The sequence below is a fragment of the Artemia sp. Qi Xiang Cuo genome, chromosome 6 (genome assembly GCF_049724085.1).
Source record: "Artemia sp. Qi Xiang Cuo chromosome 6, ASM4972408v1, whole genome shotgun sequence".
Classification (NCBI taxonomy): domain Eukaryota; kingdom Metazoa; phylum Arthropoda; class Branchiopoda; order Anostraca; family Artemiidae; genus Artemia; species Artemia sp. Qi Xiang Cuo.
In genome coordinates this window covers 36666275-36693987 of record NC_142799.1, presented here as the reverse complement: position 1 = coordinate 36693987, position 27713 = coordinate 36666275, and the positions used below count along the sequence as shown (strand labels likewise).

The 27713-nt window shown below is 35.4% G+C and overlaps 1 protein-coding gene and 1 long non-coding RNA gene across 7 annotated transcripts in view; one reads left to right on the top strand and one right to left on the bottom strand.

Annotated features, from left to right (window-relative positions):
- The window catches only part of LOC148951185 (uncharacterized), a 101245-nt gene that overhangs the window by 3591 nt on the left and 69941 nt on the right, over positions 1–27713 (bottom strand). The window contains exons 1-2 of one of the 3 annotated variants that reach the window (XR_016141899.1): positions 20861–20978; positions 1347–1490 (exon numbers count right to left, since the gene is read on the bottom strand). This is a non-coding gene — a long non-coding RNA (uncharacterized LOC148951185). Of the gene's footprint in view, positions 1–1346; positions 1491–11345; positions 11482–20860; positions 20979–27713 lie in introns of those variants that run through there. The other 2 variants (XR_016141900.1, XR_016141901.1) reach the window with 2 other exon arrangements.
- The window catches only part of trh (PAS domain-containing protein trachealess), a 263522-nt gene that overhangs the window by 174221 nt on the left and 61588 nt on the right, over positions 1–27713 (top strand). The window contains exon 1 of one of the 4 annotated variants that reach the window (XM_089090699.1): positions 11481–11979. The exons of the other annotated variants lie outside the window; for them this stretch is intronic. Coding sequence (XP_088946825.1) covers positions 11717–11979 — 263 coding nt within the window. The 5' untranslated portion in view covers positions 11481–11716. Of the gene's footprint in view, positions 1–11480; positions 11980–27713 lie in introns of those variants that run through there. 4 annotated transcript variants of the gene reach the window in all.

Genomic DNA, 27713 nt, shown 5'->3' with positions numbered 1-27713 from the left:
GTTGTGCGGGAGTGTCCTCCTCAAAACCATATTTTCCATCTGGAAATCAACTACGCTTAACAAAATGGCTATCTCAAATGGCGACCTGAAAAGCGATCTGAAATTAAATAAAAAAGAATTCCTTCTTCAAATGAAAGTATGCTAAGGAGTATTTTCCAGGTGGAATCATAAGTAAGAATTTTTTTTTTTTTTTGGGGGGGGGGATTCGCAGCAAGCATGGAATTATCCGGGGATGATTTCCTGGGGAAAGGATTTTACATGGAGGTATTTTTTTATGAAGAAGTTTTCCTTCGAGGAAATTTCCATGGGGGCGGATTTCCTGGGATTATTTGAAAAAACTATCAGAAATTAAATAAAAAAAAAAACAAATATTCTTTCTAGTGAAAGTAAGGAGCAACATTAAAACTTAAAATGAACAGAAATTATTCCGAATGTTAGGGGCTACTCCCTGCTCAATGCCTCATTCTTTACGCTAAAATTCAACTTTTGTCCCTATTCTTTAAGAACAATTCCTGAAAAACAAGGGCCGTGTAATTAGAATTAGAGCCCTTTTTAAATGTACTTAAAAATTTCAGCGTGAAGAGAGGGGCATTGAGGAGGGTGCAATCCCCCTCATATACAGAATAATTTCTGTTCGTTTCAAGTTTCAATGTTGCTCCTTACTTCAGTAGAAAAAATGGTACTTTTGCATTATATCCTACACAGCGCTATAGACTGTACAAGGAAATACTACAGGAAACCAGTCTAACGGGTATTTCCAATGGATAAATGGATCGCAAAGCGTGATTTCTTGTTGCGTTGTTAATATTTACTGTTGTTTTGGGGGTTTTAGGGGGGGGGGGGTACCTAGGTTAGGTTAAGTATTTAATATATGCTATGCTTTACCCCCCCCCCCCAAAAAAATTCCCCCTAATGTGCAAATATGTAGCCCAAATTTGTTTCTAAACTATTATATTTTCATCCCATTTTATTTCGTTAGCATTAACCAAACTTGACTTCTTTCGTGTATTGGATATAATGCACAAGTACCGAAAATATTTGTTTTATTTTATTATGAGTAAGTAAGCTGTGAATTACACCACAGATAACTAGACCCTCTAGAAACCGTGGCATTTAAGCCTTTTCTTTCAAAGAAATGTCCTAACTTTATATTTCTGTATTATTTAGTTCTCTATCTCAAAGTTCTTCTTAATTTGTAGCCGGCAAAAACGGGACCAGCCAATCAGGAATAATGTACCTAACTTTTTCGATAAATGAAAAAGAAAAACATAAAACACTGCAAAACCACAAAAGAGGAAAAATGCTTTGTAACTTTATTACGTAAACTGAATTTCCTGTTTCTTTACCATGCGCAATTAAATTAAATCTTGAGATCTTCCAGATCCAGAAAAGGAGTACCGCCTGTTGGGCGGAGATTATCGTTGTCATAGGGGTTATAGGAGAGTTTCTTATGATGTGCATGCAATTTTCTTGATTTTGACGGGTACGTCCTGAAATGAAAACGTTTTCAAATAACAGTATTCTTACACTTGGACGTGGAATGAGATTCCCACGTCAAAATATATTCTGTTTCAGATGCACTAGTCTTAATTCAAGATGTAATACAAATACCCGAGTTAGGATTTAATGATTCGCCTACCTAGGTTTTTTTTTTTAGTTAAATTACCCCCCTCTCCCACTGGTAAAAAAAAAAATCAAACTGTATCATAGCAATTCGTTTTCACAAGGGCCAGCTTTTGAATTTTGTTCAGATTATAACAGGTTAGAGAGAGAAAGAGAGAAAATTCATTTTTATTAAATATCAATATTCACAAAAAAAACATATCAAACAGACCTACCACGTGAAAATCTATACAGATTTGTTTGTGGCAGGACTCGCTATTTTACTCACTCATATGAAAAAAACTTACTTACATATATAATGGAAAAAAATATAAATAATGATTCTTTCAATTTAAATCATCCTGATAATTAGACTGACAATAATTAGGTTAACGTTCCCTACTTCACTCTCTCTATAGGCAAGGCCGTCTTTATTTTACGCTTAAAAAAAAAAAGTTTTTTAAACTGAAAGTAAGGAGCGACATTAAAACTCAAAACGAACAGAAATTATTCCGTATATAAAAGGGACTGTCCCCTCCTCAACGCCTTGCTCTTTACGCTAAAGTTTGACTCTGTCTCATAACTTTATTTTTTAAAACAATAAAAAGCTTTAGCGTAAAGAGCGAGGCGTTGAGGAGGGGACAGCCCCTTTCATATACGGAATAATTTCTGTTCGTTTTAAATTTTAATGTCGCTCCTTACTTTCAGTTTAAAAAACTTGTTTTTTTTATATTTAATTTCTGATTAAAGTTCTGATTTAATTTCTGTTTTATATTTAATTTCCGTTTTTTAGTTAATGCAGCTTTTATTTTGGCTCACCGTCATTGAATAAGTAAACAAAATTTACCTAAAAATTTACTTTTCTTTTGCTAAATGGCTGTCTCTAAATTTGGTTCTGACGTAATATACAAATTAACTTACGTGACGAACTTCTATGTTCGTATATTTTTCTTCTGGCAAAAAATACAAAGTTGCAGATATTTGCAGATATGAGCTTGAAATCTATTTAATAGGATTTTCTGATACGCTGAATCTGACGGTGTGATTTTCATTAAAATTCTTTCACTTGTAGGGGATGTTTCCCCCCTCTTTAGAAAATCAGGTAAATTTTCTCAGGCTCATAGCCTTTGGTGAGTAGGCTAATACTAAAAATTAATAAAATTTATATATTTAGAATCAGCATTTTAAGCCCATTCTTTTAATACATTTATTGACATCAAAATTCCGTTTTTAAAAGTTTCGATTACTATTGAGCCGTATCGCTTGTTTTTTGTTATTGTTTTGTTTATTACGTCTATGTTATTACTTATATGAGGAGGTTCTCCCCGTAGTCAATAACACCCTCATTTCGTTAAAAGTTAAAAAAAATTTTTATTAAAAAACCCCTGAAAAAAAAAGTCTGTATAAATATAATATAAATCTATTTTTAAAGAACAAAAAAAAAACTGCAGCGTAAAGAGCGAAGTATTGACTTGGGGGAGACACCCCTCATATACGTAATAATTTCTGTTCGTTTTAAGTTCTAATGTTGCTTCTTACTTTCAGTTGAAAAAACTTGTTTTTTTAAAATTTAATTTCTGATCGTTTTTTAAATAATGCTTGGATGTCCGGCGCCCCGTTCATAGAAATATCCATTACCCCAAAGAAACATCCTCCACGGAAAGATTCTCCCGAGTAACCCCCTCCACCAACCCCCAACCCCCCCGCCAGAAAAAAATCCTTCCTGAAAATGTCTGTATACTTCCCAATAACCAATACAATGTGTATACAATGGGGAAAGTTCATAACTTGCAGCCCTTCCCCTGGGAACTGTGGGGGATTAAGTCATCATAAAAGACATAGTTATAATATTTTCAACCATGCTCAACAAAATGGCAATCTCAAAATTTTGATCAGGTGACTCTGGGAAAAAAATGAGCGTGGGAGGGGGCCTAGTTGCCCTCCATTTTTTTGGTCACTTAAAAAGGGCACTAGAACTTTTAATTTCCGTTCGAATGAGCCCTCTAACGATATTCTAGGACCACTGGGTCGATACGATCACCCCTGGGAAAAAGAAAAAAACAAAAAAAAAACAAATAAACACGCATCCGTGATCTTTCTTCTGACAAAAAATGTAAAATTTCACATTTTTGCAGATAAGAGTTTAAAAACTCTACAGTAGGGTTCTCTGATACGCTGAATATGATGGTGTGTTTTTCATTAAGGTTCTATAACTTTTAGGGGGTCTTTCCCCCTTATTTTCGAAAATCAGCCAAATTTTCTTAGGCGCGTAACTTTTGATGGGTAAGATTAAACTTGATGAAACTTATATATTTGAAATCAGCATTAAAATGTGATTCTTTTGATGTATCTATTGATATCAAAATTCCGTTTTTTAGAGTTTCGGTTACCATTGCGCCGGGTCGCTCCTTACTTACAGTTCGTTACCACGAACTGTTTGAAAAGTTCTCTAGAAAAGGCAATGTACTGAACTCGTATATGGTTGCTCATCCCTCCTTAAAATGCCAAATAAAAATTGGCCTCTATACTTGTGAGATCCTTCGGCTAGCGCACACTGCGTCGATGAGTTAAGACAGCCCTGCCCCAAAGAACAGCTATATTTTGGCACACCTTTTAAATAAGAACAATAATTAAAAAAAGCTTAACTCAAGAGTTACAAATAAGTTATCACTCAGCTATAATCAACATCGCTCATATTTTTCATCCAGGGTTCTCCTTGTTTGTGAGGATACGAAGGCAACCCCGGCTGTAATCAATATCGTTCCTATTTTACATCCAAGTTTCTCCTTATTTATGATGATACAAAGACGACACCATAGGAAAGCATGGGGGACTTTAGACCCTCTGGTCCCCTTCTGAAAGATCAGTGATATAGAGAGAGCGAAACAAATTTAACCTCCGAAAAATATGACTTTCTGTGCAAAAAAATGCATTTTGTTTTGTCGGAGTGTAACCTCTGCTTCAAGACAAATACATACCAGCTCGTCCTATCCTCCTGAAGATTATTAAATAAAAAAAACAAGTTTTTTAAACTGAAAGTAAGGAGCGACATTAAAACTTAAAACGAACAGAAATTATTCCGTATATGAAAGGGGCTGTCCCCTCGTCAACGCCTCGCTATTTACGCTAAAGTTTTTTATTGTTTAAAAAATAGATTTGTGAAAAAGAGTCAAACTTTTGCATAAAGAGCGATGAGTTGTGGAGGCGACCGCCCCTTTCATATACGGAATAATTTCTGTTCGTTTTCAGTTTTAATGTCGCTCCTTACTTTCAGTTTAAAAAACTTGTTTTTTTTATTTAATTTCTGATCGTTTTTTAGTTAATGCAGCTTTTTTTTGCATAAAAATTTTACTTTTCTTTTGCTAAATGGATGTCTTTACAAATTAACTTACGTAACTAACTTCTATATTCGTATATTTTTCTTCTGGCAAAAAATACAAAGTTGCAGATTTTTGCAGATATGAGCTTGAAACCTATGTAATAGGGTTTTCTGATACGCTGAATCTGACGGTGTGATTTTCATTAAAATTCTTTCACTTGTAGGGGATGTTTCCCCCTCTTTAAAAAATCGAGTAAATTTTCTCAGGCTCGTAGCCTTTGATGAGTAATACTAAACTTAATAAAATTTATATATTTAGGATCAGCATTATAAACACATTCTTTTGATACATTTATTGACATCAAAATTCCGTTTTTAAAAGTTTCGATTACTATTGAACCGTATCGCTTGTTTTTTTATTGTTTTTTTATTACGTATATGTTATTACGTATATGAAGGGGTTCTCCCCTTAGTCAATACCACGCTCTTTACGTTAAAAGTTAAAAAAAATTTTGATTCACAAACCCCTGAATCACAAAGGCCGTTTAATTAGAAGAGATAGCTCTTTTGAAAGCACTAAAAAAAACTGTAGCGTAAAGAGCGAGGTATTGACTGGGGGGAGAACCCCCTCACATACGTTATAATTTCTGTTCGTTTTAAGTTTTAATATTTCTTCTAACATTTCAGTTGAAAAAACTTGTATTTTTTATTTAATTTCTGATCGTTTTTTAAATAATGCTTGGAAATCCGGCGCCCCCTTCATAGAAATGTCCCTTACCCCAAAGAACCATCCTCCACGGAAATATTCCCCAGAGTAACCCCCTCCTCTACCCCCCCCCCCCCAGAAAAAATCCTTCCTGAAAATGGTTGTATATTTCCCAATAACCAATAAATAATGCTGGCAAGTCCGCCCCCCCCTTCATGGCAATTTCCCTTCCCCCATGAAAACTTCCATCATGAACAGATCCTCCAACATAACCACCGACCCCCCTTCCCTCCCACAACCAGAAAAAAAAACACCAGAAAACTTCTGTATACTTCTCAATAACCAATACTATATGTTAACATTGGGTAAAGTTCATAACTTTTAGGCCTCCCTCTGGGAACTTCGGGGGATTAAGTCATCCTAAAAGACATATTTATCATATTTTCGACCATGCTGAACAAAATGCCTATCTCAAAATTTTGATTGGGTGACTTTGGGAAAAAAATAAGCGTGGGAGGGGGCCTAGTTGCCCTCCCACGATATTCTAGGACCACTGGGTCGATACGATCACCCCTGGAAAAAAAAACAAACAAAGAAACAAACAAACAAATAAACACGCATCCGTGATCTTTATTCTGGAAAAAAATGGAAAATTCAACATTTTTGTAGATAGGAGCTTGAAACCTCTACAGTAGGGTTTTCTGATACGCTGAATATGACGGTGTGATTTTCATTAAAATTCTTTCACTTGTAGGGGATGTTTCCCCCCTCTTTAAAAAATCGAGTAAATTTTCTCAGGCTCGTAGCCTTTGATGAGTAATACTAAACTTAATAAAATTTAGATATTTAGGATCAGCATTATAAACACATTCTTTTGATACATTTATTGACATCAAAATTCCGTTTTTAAAAGTTTCAACTACTATTGAGCCGTATCGCTTGTTTTTTTATTGTTTTTTTTTTATTAAGTATATGTTATTACGTATATGAAGGGGTTATCCCCTTAGTCAATACCACGCTCTTTACGTTAAAAGTTAAAAAAATTTTTGATTCACAAACCCCTGAATCATAAAGGCCGTTTAATTAGAATAGATAGCTCTTTTGAAAGCACTAAAAAAAACTGTAGCTTAAAGAGCGAGGTATTGACTTGGGGGAGAACCCCCTCACATACGTTATAATTTCTGTTCGTTTTAAGTTCTAATATTCCTTCTTACATTTCAGTTGAAAAAACTTGTATTTTTTATTTAATTTCTGATCGTTTTTTATATAATGCTCGGAAATCCGGCGCCCCCTTCATAGAAATGTCCCTTACCCCAAAGAAACATCCTCCACGGAAATATTCCCCAGAGTAACCCCCTCCTCTAGCCCCCCCCCCCAGAAAAAATCCTTCCTGAAAATGGTTGTATACTTCCCAATAACCAATAAATAATGCTGGCAAGTCCGGCGCCCCCTTCATGGCAATTTCCCTTCCCCCATGAAAACTTCCTTCATGAACAGATCCTCCAACATAACCACCGACCCCCCCTTACCTCCCCCAACCCGCAAAAAAAACTACTGAAAACGTCTGTTTAAATACCCAAAAACCAAACTAAATGTTAAAAATGGGTAAAGTTCATAACTTTTAGGCCTCCCTCTGGGAACTTCGGGGGATTAAGTCATCCTAAAAGACATATTTATCATATTTTCGACCATGCTGAACAAAATGGCTATCTCAAAATTTTGATTGGGTGACTTTGGGAAAAAAATATGCGTTGGAGGGGGCCTAGTTGCCCTCCCACGATATTCTAGGAACACTGGGTCGATACGATCACCCCTGGGAAAAAAAAAACAACAAACAAACAAATAAACACGCATCCGTGATCTTTCTTCTGGCAAAAAAATGCAAAATTCCACATTTTTGTAGATAAGAGCTTGACACCTCTACAGTAGGGTTCTCTGATACGGTGAATATGATGGTGTGATTTTCATTAAGGTTCTATAGCTTGTAGGAGGTCTTTCCCCCTTTTTTTGAAAATCAGCCAAATTTTCTCAGGCGCGTGACTTTTGATGGGTAGTACTAAACTTGATGAAAGTTATATATTTGAAATCAGCATTAAAATCTGATTCTTTTGATGTATCTATTGGTATCAAAAAACCGTTTTCTAGAGTTTCGGCTACCATTGAGCCGGGTCGCTCCTTACTTACAGCTCGTTACCACGAACTGTTTGATCAACAGGTTCGTTTTTGATGACAAATTTCAACGGTTTAATCATGAGAAATTACTATGATCATAGGGTATGTTTATGGGGAAAGGGGCCTGGGTTCTTCCTTAGTCGTTTCCTTGGGCTCAGCCCCTCCTAAGAAGCTTTGTGCTCTGCTCCGAAATTCCTTTTTCGGTGCCAGTCCCCCTTCTTCGGGGACTATCTTTTATAGTCCCTAATGGATGGAAAATATAATTCCTCAAACTCTTTACCCTGTTCGAGTGATATGAGCTTAAAGCAAACTCCAAGACAAAATATTTTGTAGATGCATCATTTTTCCAACTAAATCTTCTGTATTCCGATTTTTGTGAATCCTCTGGAAAATAATCTCTTTGAAAAGAAAATTTTTTGAAATTTCCTTGTTCCGAAGTTTTTTTTTTCAAATGTAGGATAGGTCGACAGTTGTTTCCGCAAATAAATTGATTGAACATTTTTATTTTATAAGAACACTGTAGGGATGCAATTTGGGAAAATGGTCAGAGGGCATGACTCAGGGGTGGATCCAGGATTTTTTTTAGGGGGGGGCGCAAAATAGGTTGATCCGATAAACTTGCGTTAGGAGCAAGTTTAATTAACGTAAACTTGAGTTAATTAAGTAAATTACACTACTTAAGACTACGCTAGAGGGGGGCGCCCCCCTCACCCTCCCCTGGATCCGCCAGTGGCATGACTTTCTCTTAGTTCTTAAGAAATGATAGGAAAGCCTTTGGAGACAGTTTTTTGCAGAATAAATAGGACGGTTTTAGGCTATCACACACACTCACCATAGGTTTTTGTTAATGCCTTTTGTAATAATTTGCAACTGAGGATTTTATTATCTGTTCTCTACTATGAAGTGTAATTCAAACTGTGACGCTATATTTCAGTCTCTGATACATTTATTTTATTAGACGATAGTACAAAATGTTGAGGAACCTTAGATCAATGAAAAGTTTCTATATTTAAAGCTGCCATAGAAGGGCATGGTAACTTGGCTATTATTATTATTGTTGTTTTTTCTTCTTTTTTTTTGGGGGGGGGGGTATTTTAAGGTAGGCGTATTAATCCTTGAATACACACAAATTAAACGATTTTTCCCTGCGATGTAATTTGTACTTCAAGGTGCCCGAATCTTCCAAGAAAGGCCAGCAAATATGCAGGTTGTATTAACATTTTGTTCATGGGCTTCCAATGGCGTCAATTGTGGGAAAGGGGTAGGAAGGAGTCAGTGCCTCCTAGATTAAAAAAAAATTCCTTTATTTGTTGAAAAATGTCTTTTTGGTATTTTCATTGAAAAATGAGAAAACAACAGTTCCTCTCCCCCCCAAGATATTGATAAATACATTTTGCATCTGTGCCCCTAAATTTCGGTGAATGGACTTGAAGACTGTATCCAACTTGCCGTTTAAGCTCACATAATCATTAGACGAATATCCAAGCACTACATGGTGTGGCACAATTCTCGTTGAAATTATCGCTTGAAAATCTATCTGATTGTCTGGAAATCCATTTAATTGGGAAATCAATTCATAAGGGTTGGGTCATAAGGCGACATTCCTAATTTAAACGCTATTTATGTTCAAATTATGAGACTCGAATACTTTGCTTTTCATATTAGAATAGCGTTTATGGTCAGAGGAGCGTCTTCTAAGGAGAAAGAAATGCCCAGTCCGACGTCCAGTTGGTGCGCATGTTTGAAACTTGGAATAACTGCTGTTATTTTTTTCGTGAATATGTAACAAGTATTTCACTTGGCATTGATCACTTTTAGTTCCTAGTTTGTTTGTTCTTTTGTTGTTTTTTTTGTTCGATGTGTATATTTAGCACGGTAAGGATAACCATTCTTCTTTGCGATTTTGTTTTATTTCTTTACTTCTTGCTTTCATCTCAATAAGATCCAATTCATTTCCTTGTGTGTTTTATTTTCGTTTATATGAATTAGCTGTTTCATAGGTTTAGTAAAGTTTGGATTCTATTTTTGTTGAGCTCGTAGGTTATCACCACTAGCAATTGATATTGCTGCTTAATGTATTGGTTTCATTACTTGTACAAGTGTTATCTGTGAAATTAATTATAAATTGTGAATATAAATTGTCTTACTTCGTAATGTGCTGAAAAACTGTAGTTAAAAATTTTAAAAGCGATTCCACTATGCTTTACTCCCAACCCCCAGCCTCTAGTTTGTAAATATATAGCCCAAATTATATATTCCCCAGGCATTTTGCCATGCGTCACTCTTGTTTCAGCACGTGTACCGTTAAATTGAATGAAACCTGACGAAATCAAGCTACGGAAAACACATCAGAAATAAACAATTTGTTCTATATATTTGCACATTAGGCGGGGGGGGGGGGGGGGTAAAGTATAGTGGAAGCACTTTAAAAATTTGTTAAATACAGTTTTTCTGTACATTACGAAGTAAGATAGCAAGAAGTAAGAAGCACGTTTCCTTCTCAATAGCCACAATTCTAGGCTTATTTCTTTAACTTAAATATAAGTTAAAGTGGGAATATTTTCTTAAGTTAAGATAGAAACTCATTTCATAAGTTAGACCTAAAGGTTTAAACTTAAAAAAACTTTGTTTTTAAAATTGTGGTGTGATTGAAAGTTTCTAAAGAAGCCACGTGAGAATTTTTGGTACTGGTGCATTATACGGACACTTCTAAAAGTCAAGTTTGGTTAATGCTAATGAAATGAAAATAAAATAGAATGAATGTATAATTGTTTATAAACAAATTTGGGCTTTATATTTGCACATTAGGGGTGGGGTGGGGTTAAAGCATAGCATATATTAAATACGTAGCCTAACCTAACATAGGTACCCTCCCCCCCTAAACCCCAAAAAACAACAATTTAAATATCGTAAACGCAATGAAAACTACTCGTTGCATTCCATTTCACTTCTAAAAGTCAAGTTTGGTTAATGCTAATGAAATGAAAATAAAATAGAATGAATGTATAATTGTTTATAAACAAATTTGGGCTTTATATTTGCACATTAGGGGTGGGGTGGGGGTAAAGCATAGCATATATTAAATACGTAACGTAACCTAATATAGGTACCTCCTCCCCCCTAAACCCCAAAAAATAACAGTTTAAATATCGTAAACACAATGGAAACTACTCTTTGCATTCCATTTCTCAATAGTGGTCTCTTGAAAATAACCAGTCTGGAGGGTTTCGTCTCTCATTAGTATATAAAAGTGTCCGTATAACGCACCAGTACCGAATTTTTTTTATTATAATTTCTTCGTCAATTTTTTACTTGCTTAGCGATTGATCTTTAGATTCTTTACAGGTATGATAGTCACTGACACCTTTCTTTTGATGTCACTGCCATTTGCGCATTTACGTAAATTTGATCGTTATTCTGAAAGATCTCCATGTTTACGGTAGCGTTAATTTCAGTCTGATTTATAGCCAGCAGAAAAACCCGAAAGCACTATTGTTAATCTATTAAATTAAAGTGACGGGCAATCCAATAATTTCAGCATCTTACTTTGAAACCACTCCCGAACTATTCCAGAATTGACGAATCACACAACTGATCCTAGGGAACTGACCGTTTACCAAGAAGATTCCTGAAATAATGGTAGCAGTCTCTTCTCGTCTTCGAAACGTGATGGTCTCAAAAGTCACACTCTGAATGTGAATTTATTCTAATAGTGTATTACCTTGTTGGCGACACGTACTAGAGTGTGACCTCACGTTCATATGCCTAAGCCTGAGGGAATCATAACACGCACTGATCCCTGGAAGTGTGACCTGGAAGAGGATTAACTTGGAAGCAAATTCTAAACACATAATCTTTTGACTTAAAACAAAGAGAATTCTAAATAAGTTGGAAAATATTCTTCGAGTACAAAAGGAATGGCAGCAGGCTATACCCTTGGACTGTGCGCCGGTAGAAGTCCTGCTGATGAGGCATGGATGATGATACCTCACTATCCACCTCAATATCCTTCCATGACAATGGGCATGGCTATGCCACATGGTTCTGCAATGGGTCTACATCCGGGGGTTAGTGGTATGGGCGGACTCTCCTCTTTAAGTCCAGGCGACTACAATGCTCTTGCCTCTAGTTCTCTTCAAAGACGGTCACCTTTAGGTTCTGCAGCCTATACACATTCATGGTAAATAATTCAATTTACTATTTTTTCTCTTTTTTATATAGCCTCTGGCTCAGGTACGCTCAGGGGGTGTCTGTGCTCCTACCCCCTCCCCTAACTTTCAGATGTGTTGTGTACTCTCCATTTAGTTTGCTTATTTTTTACTTTTCCAGGTGTGTGTCCCCTCTGGTATTTCATCCCCCTGCCCTCAAAATAAAGTTTTTCCTCGGTACCTGCCCTGTGTTGGGCCTTTTGTGTTCCCACCTCTGTTCAATATGTGTTCACCATATGTTGATCTATGAACGCTGCAACTATTAGACATTAGAGGGAACATTAGATACAACATTAGAGGGAAATTAGCTTAGGACCATCTTTTGATGTATGGAATATTCTTGTTATTTATTCTAAGTAATTTATCTTAATTTAATTGTTGACTACAGATCATTCCTTAATTGGTTTTGCGTTACTTTAGTTATATCCTCTCAGCAATATACGAAAATATCACTATTTCTACATAAAACCAACCCTATCTGTTTTCAAACATACTAGTATGACTTACGCGCGTTTCGATTTTGCCCAATCGTACATTAATCGAGACTGATTGCTTCCAACCTCTTTTATTATTTGACTCCCCAAACCGCAATATGGTTGACATCTGTTACAGTAGTGACGACCAGGCACATAGTGGTTCTATTACTTGATCAAACAGTTCGTGGTAACGAACTGTAAGTAAGGAGCGACCCGGCTCAATGGTAACCGAAAATCTAGAAAACGGGATCTTGATACGAATAGATACATCAAAAGAATCAGATTTTAATGCTGATTTCAAATATATACGTTTCGTCAAGTTTAGTCCTACCCATCAAAAGCTATGCGCCTGAGAAAATTTGGCTGATTTTCGAAAAAAGGGGAAAAGACCCCCTATAAGTTATAGAACCTTAATATAAAATAACACCATCATATTCAGCGTATCAGAGAACCCTACTGTAGAGCTTTCAAGCTCCTATCTACAAAAATATGGAATCTTGCATTTTTTGCCAGAAGAAACATCACGGATGCGTGTTTATTTTTTTTTTTTTTTTTTTTTTTTCCCAGAGGTGAACGTATCGACCCAGTGGTCCTAGAATATCGTGGGAGGGCTCATTTGAACGGAAATTTAAAGTTCTAGTGCCCTTTTTAAGTGAACAAAAAAGTGGAGGGCAACTAGGCCCCCTTCCACGCTAATTTTTCCCAAAGTCACCTGATCAAAATTTTGAGATAGCAATTTTGTTCAACATGGTCGAAAATATAATAACTATGTCTTTTAGGATGACTTAATCCCCCGAAGTACCCGGGGGAGCGCTCAAAGTTATGAACTTTACCCAGTGTTAACATATAGTATTGGTTATTGGGAAGTATACGGACGTTTTCAGGGGGGATTTCTTCTGGTAGTGGGGGGATGGGTCAGGGGTTATGTGGGAGGATCTTTCCACGAAGGAAGTTTTTCAACTGAAAGTAGGGAGCAACATCAAAACCTAAAACGAACAGAAGGTATTACGTATATGATTCGGTTCACCCCCTAGTCAATACCTCGCTCTTTAAGCCAAAGATTTTTTAGTACTTTCATAAGAGCTATTTATTCTAATTAACGGCCTTTGTGATTAAGGGGTCATTTTTAAAGAATTGGAACAAAGTTCGAACTTTAGCTTGAAGAGCGAGGTATTGACTAGGGGGCGAACCCCCTAATATATGTATTTATAATATATGAATATAGAAGTTCGTTACGTAAGTTAATACGTAAGTTTCGTATATTTATTACTAATAAAAACGTTCGTAAATAAAATTAAACAAGTTTCGAGAAAGCCATTAAACCAAATAAAAGTAAAATTAATATGCAAATTTTGTTTTAATTATTCATGTACGGTGAGCCAAATTCAAAATCTGCATTAATTCAAAAACGTTCAAAAATTACATAAAGAAAACAAGTTTTTTTTAACTGAAAGTAAGGAACGACGTTAAAACTTAAAACGAACAGAAATTATTCCGTATATGAAAGGGGCTGTCCCCTCCTCAACGCCTCGCTCTTTACACTAAAGTTTGCCATTCTCACAACTCTATTTTTTAAAACAATAAAAAACTTTAGCGTAAAGAGCGAGGCGTTGAGGAGTGGACAACCCCTTTCCAACCCCTTTATACGGAGTAATTTCTGTTCGTTTTAAGTTTTAACGTCGTTTCTTACTTTCAGTTAAAAAACTTTTTTTTATTTAATCGCTATTCAGGGGCGGTATTTGCTGTTTCATTTCGTCAGAAACAAAAATGGTTAATGTTTCTACTGTTAGAGCAAGCATTAATTGGCTACTCATTAGCTAAGATTTGTAAATAACTGATGTACAACAGTCATGTTTTGAATAATATCTTTAAATATTTTCATGGTTGACAAGACAATTATGCAGGAATTTCACTCTTTATCCCCACACTTGAACTGTATTTTCAAAATGATCACATTTAGACTTCCGTGCGACCGCAAACCCTAATATGTTTTCTCCAGTGCGAAATTGTTGTTTAGTTTATTTATTTCTGAATGTGAAAATAAAAACTTAGATTTAGACGTCCCTGATTCGGTTTTTCACGTTTGGCTCTGGTTTCAGTGTTCCTGAAAACGGGCATGTTAACAGACGTCGTTTTTCTACTCTGGCCCTCCACGAAATGAAGACTGCAGACCTGCATGCTTAGAAAGCAAATCAAGGGCTCAGTCACGGGCTGGGATAGTTCAAAGTCGAGACTTGATTTGAAGCTTGGCTGAAATTCAAGTCAAGCTTCGAATTGAAACTCGTAGAGCTCAAACTAATGTGACTTATATAATTTTAAGCTAATTCTTGCGGTACATGTGGGACGCCGGGTTTTTGTCATTCGACCTTGTGTCTCCGGCGTTTACCCTCTATTTATGTCTATTTTGTACAGATATTTTAAAATTAAACCTTGAACCTTTTAAAATTAAGTAAAAAAAACAAGTTTTTTAACTGAAAGTAAGGAACGACGTTAATACTTAAACCGAACAGAAATTATTCCGTATATGAAAGGGGCTGTACCCTCCTCAATGCCTCGCTCTTTACGCTAAAGTTTTTTATTTTTAAAAAAAATTTGAGTTGTGAGAAAGTCAAACTTTAGCGTAAAGAGCGAGGCGTTGAGGAGGGGAAAGCCCCTTTCATATACGGAATAATTTCTGTTCGTTTTAAGTTTTAATGTCGTTCCTTACTTTCAGTTAAAAAAACTTGTTTTTTTATTTAATTGTTGAATGTTTTTTAATTAAGGCAGGTTATAATTTTGGCTCAACGTACATGAATAATTAAAACAAAATTTGCATATTAATTTTTCTTTTATTTGGTTAAATGGCTTTCTCGAAACTTGTTTAATTTTATTTACGAACGTTTTTATTAGTAATAAATATACGTAACTTACGAATTAACTTACGTAACGAACTTCGATATTCATAGACTTTTAATACGTATATTAGGGGGCTTGCCTACTAGTCAATACCTCACTCTTTAAGCTAAAGTTCGAATTTTGTTCCAATTCTTTTAAAATGACCTCTTAATCACAAAGGCCGTTATTTAGAATAAATAGCTCTTATGAAAGTACTAAAATATATTTGGCTTAAAGAGCGAGGTATTGACTAGGGGGTGAACCCAATCATACACGTAATATTTTTCTGTTCGTTTTAAGTTTTGATGTTACTTCTTGTTTTCAGTTGGAAAACTTGTTTTTTTTTTACGTTTAATGTATGATATTTTTTTTAAATAATGATGGTAAATCTGACGCCCCCTTTATACAAAGCTTCCGTACCACCTGAACACTTCCTTCATGGAAAGATCTTCCCAAATAACCCCCAAGCCACCCACCCCCGTACTACCAGAAAAAATCCCCCTGAAAACGTCTGTTTATTTCCTAATAACCATTAGTATATGTTAAGATTAGGTGAATTTCATAATTGTTAACCATCCCCCCGAGGACTTTAAAGGATTAATGCTTCCTAAAGGGTATCTTTATTATATCTTCTGCAAGTTTAAAAGAAATAGCACACTAAAAATTCTGACGTGGTGAATACGGGAAGAAAATGAGCGTGGGAGGGGGCCTAGTTGCCCTCCATTTTTTGTCACTTAAAAAGGGCACTAGAAATTTTAATTTTCGATCCAATGAGTCCTCCCACGATATTCTAGGACCACTGGGTCGATACGATCACCCCCCAAAAAAAACACAAAAAAAAACAAATAAACACGCATCCGTGATCTTTCTTCTGGCAAAAAATGCAAAATTCCACATTTTTGTAGATAGGAGCTTGAAACCTCTACAGTAGGGTTGTCTGATACGCTGAATATGATTGTGTGATTTTCATCAAGGTTCTATATTTTTTAGGGGGTCTTTCTCCCTTTTTTTGAAAATCAGCCAAATTTTCCGATGGGTAGGATGGGTAGGACTAAACTTGATGAAAGTTATATATTTGAAATCAGCATTGAAATTTGATTTTTTTAATGTATCTACTGGTATCAAAACCCGTTTTCTAGAGTTTCGGTTACCATTGAGCCGGGTCACTCCTTACTTACAGTTTGTTACCACAAACTGTTTGAAACCCTTGAACGCAAGGTCATTAGTGGCAAATGAAGTTGTCATATATTGGGAATGGTACCAAAATGATTAGGCATAGGTTACAATCATATTGTCAACAGAAACTCAACGAATATTTCGGCGTAGAGAGAAAACTAGAAGCCATGGCGTGTTGATGATCCTTGGACTAAGGGAATCCCGAAAAAAATTATTGATTCAGGAACAAAACTTTATACTGTTTCTTGTATACGTTTTCTTTACTTACATGATATTTTCTGGTAAGAGTAATTGCTGTAAACCCATTAGGCTAAGGAAAGGTTGAATTTCTATTTAGGCTACCAATTTTTACCTCATGATGCAAGGCCGTCGTGACTGATTTCTAGAAGTTTTTTTTAAACTTCAGAATGGAATTGAAAATTGTCTGGTGTGTAGGACTTTTAAATACTGTTTTGCATGGTTCAACAACATTTTCTGCTCCCCTCCATGGCTAAAAAGGTAACATTCTCATTTCAAAGGTACCAAGTTCTTGCGGCAGTTTGAGAGTTAAGACTTATGTTATAAGTCTCACGCTAGTGAATAAGGCGTATAATTCATAAAATGATGCGCACTTGTACACGATTAAAAAAAAAAAAAATTTTTACTGAAAGTAAGGAGCGACATTAAAACTTAAAACGAACAGAAATTATTCCGTATGTGAAAGGGGCTGTCCCCTCCTCGATGCTTTGCTCTTTATGCTAAAGTTTTTTATTGTTTTAAAAATAAAGTTGTAAGACAGAGTCAAGCTTTAGCGTAAAGAGCGAGGCGTTGAGGGGGGGACAGCCCCTTTCATATATGGAATAATTTCTGTTCGTTTTAAGTTTTAATGTCGCTCCTTACTTTTAGTTTAAAAAACTTGTTTTTTTTTATTTAATTTCTGATCGTTTTTAGTTAATGCAGCTTTTATTTTGGCCCACCGTCATTGAATAAGTAAACAAAATTTGCATAAAAATTTTCCTTCTCTTTTGCTAAATGGATGTCTCTAAATTTGGTTATGACATAATTTACAAATTAACTTACGTAACTAACTTCTATATTCGTATATTTTTCTTCTGGCAAGAAATACAAAGTTGCAGATTTGTGCAGATATGAGCTTGAAACCTATGTAATAGGGTTTTCTGATACGCTGAATCTGACGGTGTGATTTTCATTAAAATTCTTTCAATTGTAGGGGATGTTTCCCCCCTCTTTAAAAAATCGGGTAAATTTTCTCAGGCTCGTAGCCTTTGATGAGTAATACTAAACTTAATAAAATTTATATATTTAGAATCAGCATTATAAACCCATTATTTTGATACATTTATTGACGTCAAAATTCCGTTTTTAAAAGTTTCGATTACTATTGCGCCGTATCGCTTGTTTTTTTATTGTTTTTTTTATTACGTATATGAGGGGGTTCTCCCCTTAGTCAATACCACGCTCTTTACGTTAAAAGTTAAAAAAAATTTAAAACACAAACCCCTTAATCAAAACGACCGTTTAGTTATAATACCTAGCTCTTTTGAAAGAACTAAAAAAAAATGTAGCGCTAAAAGTGAGTCATTGACTTGGGAAAGACCCTCCTCATATACGTTATAATTTCTGTTCGTTTTAAGTTCTAATGTTGCTTCTTATTTTCAGTTAAAAAACTTTTTTTTTAATTTAATTTCTGATCGTTTTTTAAATAATGCTTGGAAATCCCGCGCCCCCTTCATAGAAATGTCCCTTACCCCAAAGAAACATCCTCCACGGAAAGATTCTCCCGAGTAACCCCCTCCTCCAGCCCCACCCTCCAGAAAAAAATCCTTCCTGAAAATGTCTGTATATTTCCCAATAGCCAATAAATAATGCTGGTAAGTCCGGCGCCCCCTTCATGGCAACTTCCATTCCCCCATGAAAACTTCCTTCATGGACAGATCCTCCAACATAACCCCCTACCCACCCACCCCCACTACCAGAAAAAAACCCTCCTGAAAACTTCTGTATACTTCCTAATAACCAATACTATATGTTAACATTGGGTAAAGTTCATAACTTTTAGCCCCCCCCCCCCCGGGGACTTTGGGGGATTAAGTAATCCTAAAAGACATAGTTATCATATTTTCGACGATGCTGAACAAAATGGCTATCTCAAAATTTTGATCAGGTGACTTTGGGAAAAAAACGAGCGTGGGAGGGGGCCTAGTTGCCCTCCATTTTTTGGTCACTTAAAAATGGCACTAGAACTTTTAATTTCCGTTCCAATGAGCCCTTCCACGATATTCTAGGACCACTGGGTCGATACGATCACCCCTGGGAAAAAAACCCAAAAAAACAAAAGAACACAAAAAAACATATAAACTCGCATCCTTGATCTTTTTTCCGACAAAAAATGCAGAGTTCCACATTTTTGCAGATAGGTGCTTGAAAACACTACAGCTGGAGTCAGGTATGCTCTGAATCTGATGGTGTGATTTTCATCAAGATAATATAGATGTTGAGAGGTCTTCCCACTTTTTTCCAAAATCAGCCAAATTTTCTCTTGCGCGTAACTTTTGATAGGTAGCACTAAACTTGATGAAAGTTGTATATTTGAAATCAGCATTGAAATCTGATTCTTTTGATGTATCTATTGGTATCAAAAACCCGTTTTCTAGAGTTTCGGTTACCATTGAGCCAGGTCACTCCTTACTTACAGTTCGTTACCACGAACTGTTTGAAAATTTGTGGTAAAATTTGTACACGTTTCTCAGTGTGTTAAACATTAATAGAAGCGAGTCCTATTTTCTTTTCCAAAAATTATGCGTGGGCTAAAGCAAATAGGCAGCCGACTTTCGCGTCACGAGTGTATTTAAGAACGAAAAGAAGAAAAGTGTAATATTTTATTTTGCTAAAAATGAGTTAATGAACTGGAAAATCAAAAGAATTTTGGGAGTTTTTTTTTTATTGACATTATGAGAAAGACAGAGTACGGACTCTGCTAATGGAACAAAATGGCAGTTGTGCAAGCCACAACAACTTTCAACTTGCTGTGATAATTGAAAACATTTGTTGTACAAATTTTTCTAACGATGAACGGGCGTGGAGAATAAGGATTATACACGTACAGTTTTATAACTTTTTTTTATAAGTAAGTCTGAACGGTCCTTAAGTGCAACCCTGAACATTAATCCTTCTATCAAAGAATATTGGCTGTCAATATTTTTTTCTATTAGTATTTAAGTTCATTTTGTTAGCCATACTTTTTGTTCATGTCCTATAACTGAAGCCTTATGAGCAGGTACGTTGGCAGGAAATTAATAGAAAACGACCTTTTAATTATATATTTGATTTCAATTATGTATTACATATTGCTATAGTACACCAAATGGTACTGTTACCCTTTCTGACCTCGCCTAGGGTGGAAATGGAGTATTAAAAGATAGAATTTTTCAATTCTGATGTCATTTTTGTTTTTCCCAGACTTGAATTAATAGGGAAAGCCTTTCAATCCACCAATTACTGACCAGATTAAGATTTTTCATCCCCCTCTGGCCTTGCTTGGGTGGAAATTGGATACTAAGTGATGGAATTTTCCAAGTTTGATGTCATTTTTGGTCTCCCCGGACTTGAATTAATAGGAAACGTTCTTTCAATCCAGAAAATAGTGAAAATTTAAATTCAAGATCCTCCCCCCTTTCTTCTCTTTCCTGGAAAAGAGGTATTTCTGCACGTCGGATTTTGGCCGATTTTACATATGCTATTAAGCAAAATGTTATGAATAATTTTGTGCCAAAATCATTTAGGCCATGTTGCTCAAATGCCAAGGTTTGGCCCTTTTTCGTCGTTTTACTGAACTATTCCCTTTATAATTAATTTTTAAGAAACTATGGTTTTCTGATGGAAGTAAAGAGCAGATTTTGATTTAAAAAAAAAAAAAAAAAAATATTGCTTCACAGTTTATGCAACATTTTCTGCAAAAATATCCAAAATAAACCGACTCATGATATTTCCCTATATTTGTAGAATTCTGAAAAACTAGCGATTTACTAAAAATACAAAATCCATCCAAAAAACAGGATATTGTTATTGGAGTAGAAAAGTACTAGACTAGCCTATACAAAATAAAAGGCTAATTTATAAGGATTCAATAGTCCTACACCGACCACGATATTGTTATATTCATTTAGTATAAATGATTAAACTCTGTAAAAAATTCAAGCAAGCTCTTTTTTCAAGAAAGCCCTAGTTTTAGTTTTTTCGTGTTTAGTTTCTCTAATATACACAATAAACCTTACAAAAATGCCCTTTTTTTTGTTAAAATATGGCATTAAGTGTGGGTTTTACTTACTGCCTCTGTTAAATTTCCCCATGGAATATGTTGTAACTTTGTCACATAGATAAGAATCCTGAGGTGTATAACATCATAAGTATCTTTGAGAAGTTGCTGATGGAAAATTGAATTATCTGTGATGCATCATTCTTCAGTAACATTATTCTATTTATGGAACATATAAAGTTTGCTCACTTATAGTACAGTATCAGGAAACCTTGCGCAAAAGCGCCGCTTATGTTTATGTTCGCGTTCCTCAATTCCTTCACAGACTTTCATCGAAATCATGCGTTCCAGTTCCTTAAACCATAGGCTGCGCAATAGCGCTGCCTAAGAAAAGAACGGTGTTGGCACAATGCATTATTTATTTATTTTATGGTTGGTTTTAGACTAGGGCACTTCATATGGAAGAATTTGTCGCAGAAACTTCGAAAAGGGCTCATTCAATCAGAAATTGGAAGGACTAGTGCCCTTTTTAATAGCCGAAAGTGATTGGATGGCAACTAAAACTCCTTCCACGCCCACCATTTCCCCAAACACATCCAATCAAAATTTTGAGATAGCCATTTTGTTCAACGTAGTTGAAAGATCTGGAAAATATGTCTTTGAGGAGGACTCTCCCCCCAGAGCCCCCAGGGCAAGGGTTGTAAGTTATGCCCTGGGGGCATATAAGGTTCTTATAGAAAGTGTTGTCGTAGAAAACTTCAAAAAGGCTGATTCGAATAGAAATTCAATGGGCTAGTGCTTTTTTAATAGTCGGGAGTGATTGGAGGGCAACTAACCCCCCTCTCACACCCATTATTTCCCCAAACACCTTCAATCAACATTTTGAGATAGACATTTTGTTCAACGTAGTTGAAACTTCTGCAAATTATGTCTCTGAGGATGACGATCCCCTCACAACCCTCAGGGCAAGGATTGTAAGTTACGCCCTGGGGGCATATAAGGTTTTTATAGAAAGTGTTGTCGTAGAAACTTCAAAAAAGACTCGTTCGATTGGAAATCGAAAGGGCCAGTGCTCTTTTTAATGGTTGAAAGTGATTAGAGGGCAACTAATCCCCCTCCCACGCCCACCATTTACCCAAACATATCCAATCAAAATTTTGAGATTGCCATTTTGTTCAACGTAGTTGAAAGTTCCGTAAATTATGTCTTTGAGGATGACCCCCCCCCCACACCCCTTAGGGCAAGGGTTGTAAGTTATGCCCTGTAATTCTTTTAAATGTTTTCATTTTTATAACTTCAATAAATTAAAAATTAATTAAGATTTTAAAGAATAAATATCAGCATATGTATATTAAACTTACAATGCATATTCTTTTTCCAGTAAATTCATTTGAATTTTTTCAGTTAAGTACAAATTATATTCTGGATTTTAGAAACCATAGGGTTTTAGATATTTGATTCTATTTTTGTTAATTTTTGGTTTAAGGGAGTTCTTACTTTTTTTAAAAACTTATTTTGTGGAAATAGTTTTTTTATTAATTAAATAAAAAACAAGTTTTTTTCAACTGATAGTAAAGAGCAACATTAAAACTTTAAACGAGTAAAAATTATTACGTATATGAGGGGCTTTGCCCTATCATCAATACCTCGCTCTTCGCGCTAAAGTTTTTTAGCACTTTTAAAAAAGCTTCTTGTTGTTCTGGTTAAACGACTCTTGTGTTTCGGGAGTTTTTTTTAAAGAAATAAGACAAAAAGTCAAACTCTAGCGTAAAGAGCTAAGTATTGAGGAGGGGAAAACCCCCTCATATATGTAATAATTTCTGTTCATTCCATGTTTCAATGTTGCTCCATACTTTCAGTTGAAAAAACTTGTTTTTTAATTAATTGATTGTCGTTTTTTAAATAATACCGGGAAACCCGTCTTTCCCCACGGAAAATCCCCCCGCGGGAAGATCCTATGGACAATCCAATACCAGTAAAAATTTACCCTGGAAAACTACCCTTAACGTTTCCACCATATAAAATTGAGTCGGGAAAGAGAAAATAAGACAAATAAAGAGAATTTCGTCTAAAAATTCTAGAAAATTCCCCCAGTGTAAATTCTCCCCACAGAAAGTTCGCCCTCCAGGAACGTCCCTCCCCATGGAAAAATTACCCAGCAGAAAATTCACCTCTCCTCCAACCGAAAGATGTATGCATACTTTTGAATAACAAATACTATACGGAAACAACGGGCAAATTTCATAACATAAAGACCTTTCCCAAGGGCTATGAGGGGTCATGTTATCTCCAAAGGCATAGTTATTGGACTTTTTAATTCTTCTGAAAAAATAGCTATCACAAAATTTTGATCGGATGACTTTGGGGGGAAAAAGACCGTGGAAGGGGGCTAGCTACCCTCCAATATTTCTAGTCACTTAAAAATGGTACTAGAACTTTTAATTTCCGTTCGAATGAGCTCTCATTTGATTTTTTAGGACCACTGGTTCGATACAATCATCCCTGGAAAAAAAAAACAACAAATAAACAAATATCCGTGATCTTTCTTCTGGAAAAATAAATGCAAAATTCCACATTTTTGGAGACGGGAGCTTGAAACCTGTACAATAGGGTTGTCTGATACCCTGAATCTGATGGTGTGATTTTCATTAAGCTTAATTGACTTTTAGTGAGTGCCCCCCCCCCTTCGAAAATCTGGAAAATTTTTAAAGGCTCCTAGCTTCTGATTGGGACACTAAACGCAATGAATCTTATATATTTGGAATCAGAATAAATATTCAATTCTTTTGATGTATCTTTTTTTTTAAAAATTTTGTTTTTTAGAGTTTCAGTTACTATTGAGCCGCTTCGCTCTTTTGGGCTATTAAATAAGTCCTTTATCAGGCAAAAACGCATGGAGGGGAGGGGGTGGTAAATTTATGAAAGTGGTAAAAAAAACAGGCATAGTTTGTCAAAAGAGTGAAAGGAAAAAAAATTATTTCGATCTCTGAACGTACAGCGTTCTGTCCCTTGTTTAAACCATTGCTTTTCTGGCAAACATGTTTCTATGTTAGGAAGAAAGTAGTAGAGCCAGGTGAATGAAAACAATTCGCAAGTAGCCCAAATATCAATTCCTAAAAATCTCTGAAAGTTGTATTCCTATGGCGCAAGTGCTTATTAAAAAAATTAGTTTATTCGTTTTGTCGGGAAATATAATAAGCAATGTATTCAGTTAGAGCATCAGAGCTCTTGACTATCTCTTTGACCTTTACTATCTTATACACCCATCCCCCCCCCCCCCTAACAAGGGTCATTTGAACACATATGTTCAATCTAAAAGTAATAGAACCTATGAAATTCGAAAATGTATAAAACAAACTCACAGTTTGTCCAAGTTGACTGATGTTCAGCACCATTTGGAGGGGGAAGGGTTGGAGGCAGACACTTCATAAAATGGAAGCACGGGTTGATGATTATTGCATGAATCGCATATAAGATGGCAAGTTATAGAAAAAAAAAACATACAAGAAGCTTCGGATTCGAGGAGGGAGATTTAGGAGAGGGGCATATTTTATTCAATGCTTTTAAATAGTATTTAGTCAGTTTGCTAACATAATTTTCTCTCATTGGCATTGTGGCCATACCTTGCCATAATTGTTGCTTTGTGGCGGAAATTTGCCACTTCGTTTCGGCGCGATCTCTTTCGTGACTTAACAAAAGGTGCTAGAAACATGAATTTCCATTAAAGGGAGCCCCTCGTAAACATCTGTGACCTATGATCCAGTAAGATCAGCTTTTATTCAGTAAGGAAAAGAGGAGATGCAACAGTTATACTACCCACTCTACAGTGTGATTGTTGACGATTTTCAAGATGGTGAACTGGAAACCTCCAGTTAAGGGTTTTACATCATAATAAACCGATTGCCTATCTTAGAATTTGTATTCCCTGGCCTTCTGACCCTCTTTGGGCAGAATATGTTTTGTGGCACAAAGTGGCTGAAAACGTCACTTTGCTGTGGCACTATCTCTTTTGTTACTTAAAAATGGCACCAGATATTGGGATTTTCGTTTAAGAGAGCCCTCTTCCAATGTTCTACGACAACTGTTTCGAAATGATCTACCGCGGACAGAAAAAAAGAGACACTTAAGTGCTACCCATGGAAAATGTGAATTTCTTTGTTGTACAAGGTGGAGACCCTAAGTCTCCTTCTCAGGGGAGTTTGACAATGATGATTTCGATGGCGTTCTTTTTACATCTATTTGACGTCACTATGAGGGGTTCAAGGCTATCTTGAAATTCTTAAAAATGTGTTACAATAATTACACATTACTGCGATAATTTTGTGCTAGGTTAAAGAAACAGATTAGACTCATTGGACTATTACCTGAGCTGTGGCCCTGAAAGTAAAGAAATGGGTTTGCAATCCAAATTATAGTCCTATTTCTTTTGTATAATGGTAGTAGGGCCTGTCACAAAACTTGTGAATCCCTACTGGCAAAGGCATATCCATGATGATTTTTTTTTTCGGGGGACTTTACAACAAAAACCTTTTATCAAAATTTGCTCATTTGCGTTTATTTGCATTTTTACGATTCGGACAAAAACTTTGTAGGGAGTTTGGACCCGGTAATCCCCTCCCCTTAATACGGCATTTTCTACTAGCAGAGAAGAGTAGGAAGTAGAAGCTTGAATATTTCTTCACATGTCCTAACTTGGGTTATAGATTCGTTCCGAAAATTTTTTTTACTAGCGCAGCAACCTTCCGATTTTGCAACAGTTTCATCTTAATCGTTTTTCTGCTTCAGAAAAAATAGTCTAAATTAGTAGCTTCAGCTATCTATCTCTAGGTGAAATATCCTAGCAAGCGTTAATTTCATATAGCTCCTTGTGTCTCAGTGGGAATAATGTACAATTGGTACGTGAAAAGTAGCATTGGGGACACTTAATCCCATTTTCACTTGTTCTATTTCTGATGCCTCTTTCTCTGATCTTTGACCGGCATTAGGCCTGAATAATTCGGAAAAGGGCATCTTAAGAAGGGTGTCAAATTATGTTTTGTTTGTTTGTTATTTTATTTTTGCCTCTTTTTGAACTTACTATCCTGCTCTTGCTTAAAAACTCGGATGTCAGCAAATTTGAATGAGCAGTGTTTTTAATTTTTGTAGTAATTAAAATTTTGGCCTAAATTGTCACCTCAAGCTCAAGTCTAACCATTGTCTAACCTCAAGTGGAGATTTTTCTGTGATATTTTCAAAAAGTAACCTCAATTGGCAATGGTGATAACAAGGAAAAGTATGAATATTCTTTTTCTGTGTTTAGGCTAATAAGTTTTAAGCTTTGAAACAGACGTTGAAGCATTGGGGCCGTGTTTAAATTTTGAACAGGAAAATCTTGGTTGTTCTCTTGAAATTATCTTTTTTCTCATATTATTTTTTAATTTATTCAGTGCCGAAGAATATTTAGACTTGGACAAATTGGGAAATCTCATTTTTAATACGCTTTTTTCAAATCAATTTTATAGCACATACTTGAATCCCGCCCTATTTCGTAATCCTATTTTAGTCTCTAACATTTTTTACTTTCTGCGATTGTTAGATTTCCGTTGCTAAATCAAAATCTTGCAATAGCATGAATTTGATTCTGCGTTTCGACGTTGAAAACTTCTTAACGACACTAATTTTTTACATTTAATCCCAATAAATGATGAGCATGTTAATTGTATATTCTTCCCCATTTATTTATTTATTTTATTATTTACTTACAGAATATTATTTAGGGAATGAAAACTTGGGCGTTGGACTAGTAACCATTGTACTAGTAATATATATATATATATATATATATATATATATATATATATATATATATATATATATATATATATATATATATATATATATAAGATGACATTTATTGCAAAAAGCCTGCGGGCCATAGCAACACAGAATACATTCTACAAACAAAGCTCAGGAACAAAATATAGCTTTTTTTTATATTATAAATCAAAAAAGAAAAAGAAAGAAGAACAACAAAAAGACAAAAAAAGAAACACATCAAGGTTCAATATTTTAACCAACACACACCAATCATGATGAAATTCAAGTCCTACAAACCGTAACAAGCTATCCCCTCAAATATGCTTCCCTATGTTTAATCCCTTAACGAAGAAATATATATCCTACACTCTAGAGGGCTTACTTTAACTTCTATAAGTATAACTAGCTTCAAATCAAAAGCTAAATGTATTTCTTTTTTGTTTTAGTTAATATCGTCTTTGATTTTTATGATTCATTATTTTACTATTAAATTAGTCTCAATTACACAGCTTTCTCTTCAGAACTTGAAACATAAGCAATAAAGATAGTTAATACAGGAAAAATAATGAAACAGCATTTGATGTTTTTCTTTCTTCTTTCTTTTTTTGTGTTTGTTTTTGCCTTTTTAAAGAAAGCATTTCTGGCTTCATCCCTGAACAGAGGAAACTTGATCTCAAAGATCTCTCATGGAAATTTGGAAGAAGTGTAGTTTTGAAGCATCATTCCCCCATCTCTCACAAAAGATGCACTGACCTCCCTCTGAATTCTGGGGAGACGACTATGCTACACTGTTAAATAGATTATGTTAGAATCTGTTTGAATGATCCCGTACAACTGTTGTTCTTATATTAACCATATATTCGTATAATAGGGATATATACATCACCATGCAGTAGCATCGCCTCGGAAAATGGAAGGTTATATAAATGGCTTTTCAATAGTTCTAAGCCGATTAAATACATTTGCAATTTTATTTAATATCATTTTGCCCCATTCGAGCAAATACTGTTTAGGAAATCTAAGACCATTGTGATTCAATAGCTCACGATAGAAAAAAAACAAACGTATCTATGACCATCTTTTTCAGAGGAAAACTAAATTTCGTGTCCCATTATTATTACTTGTATTT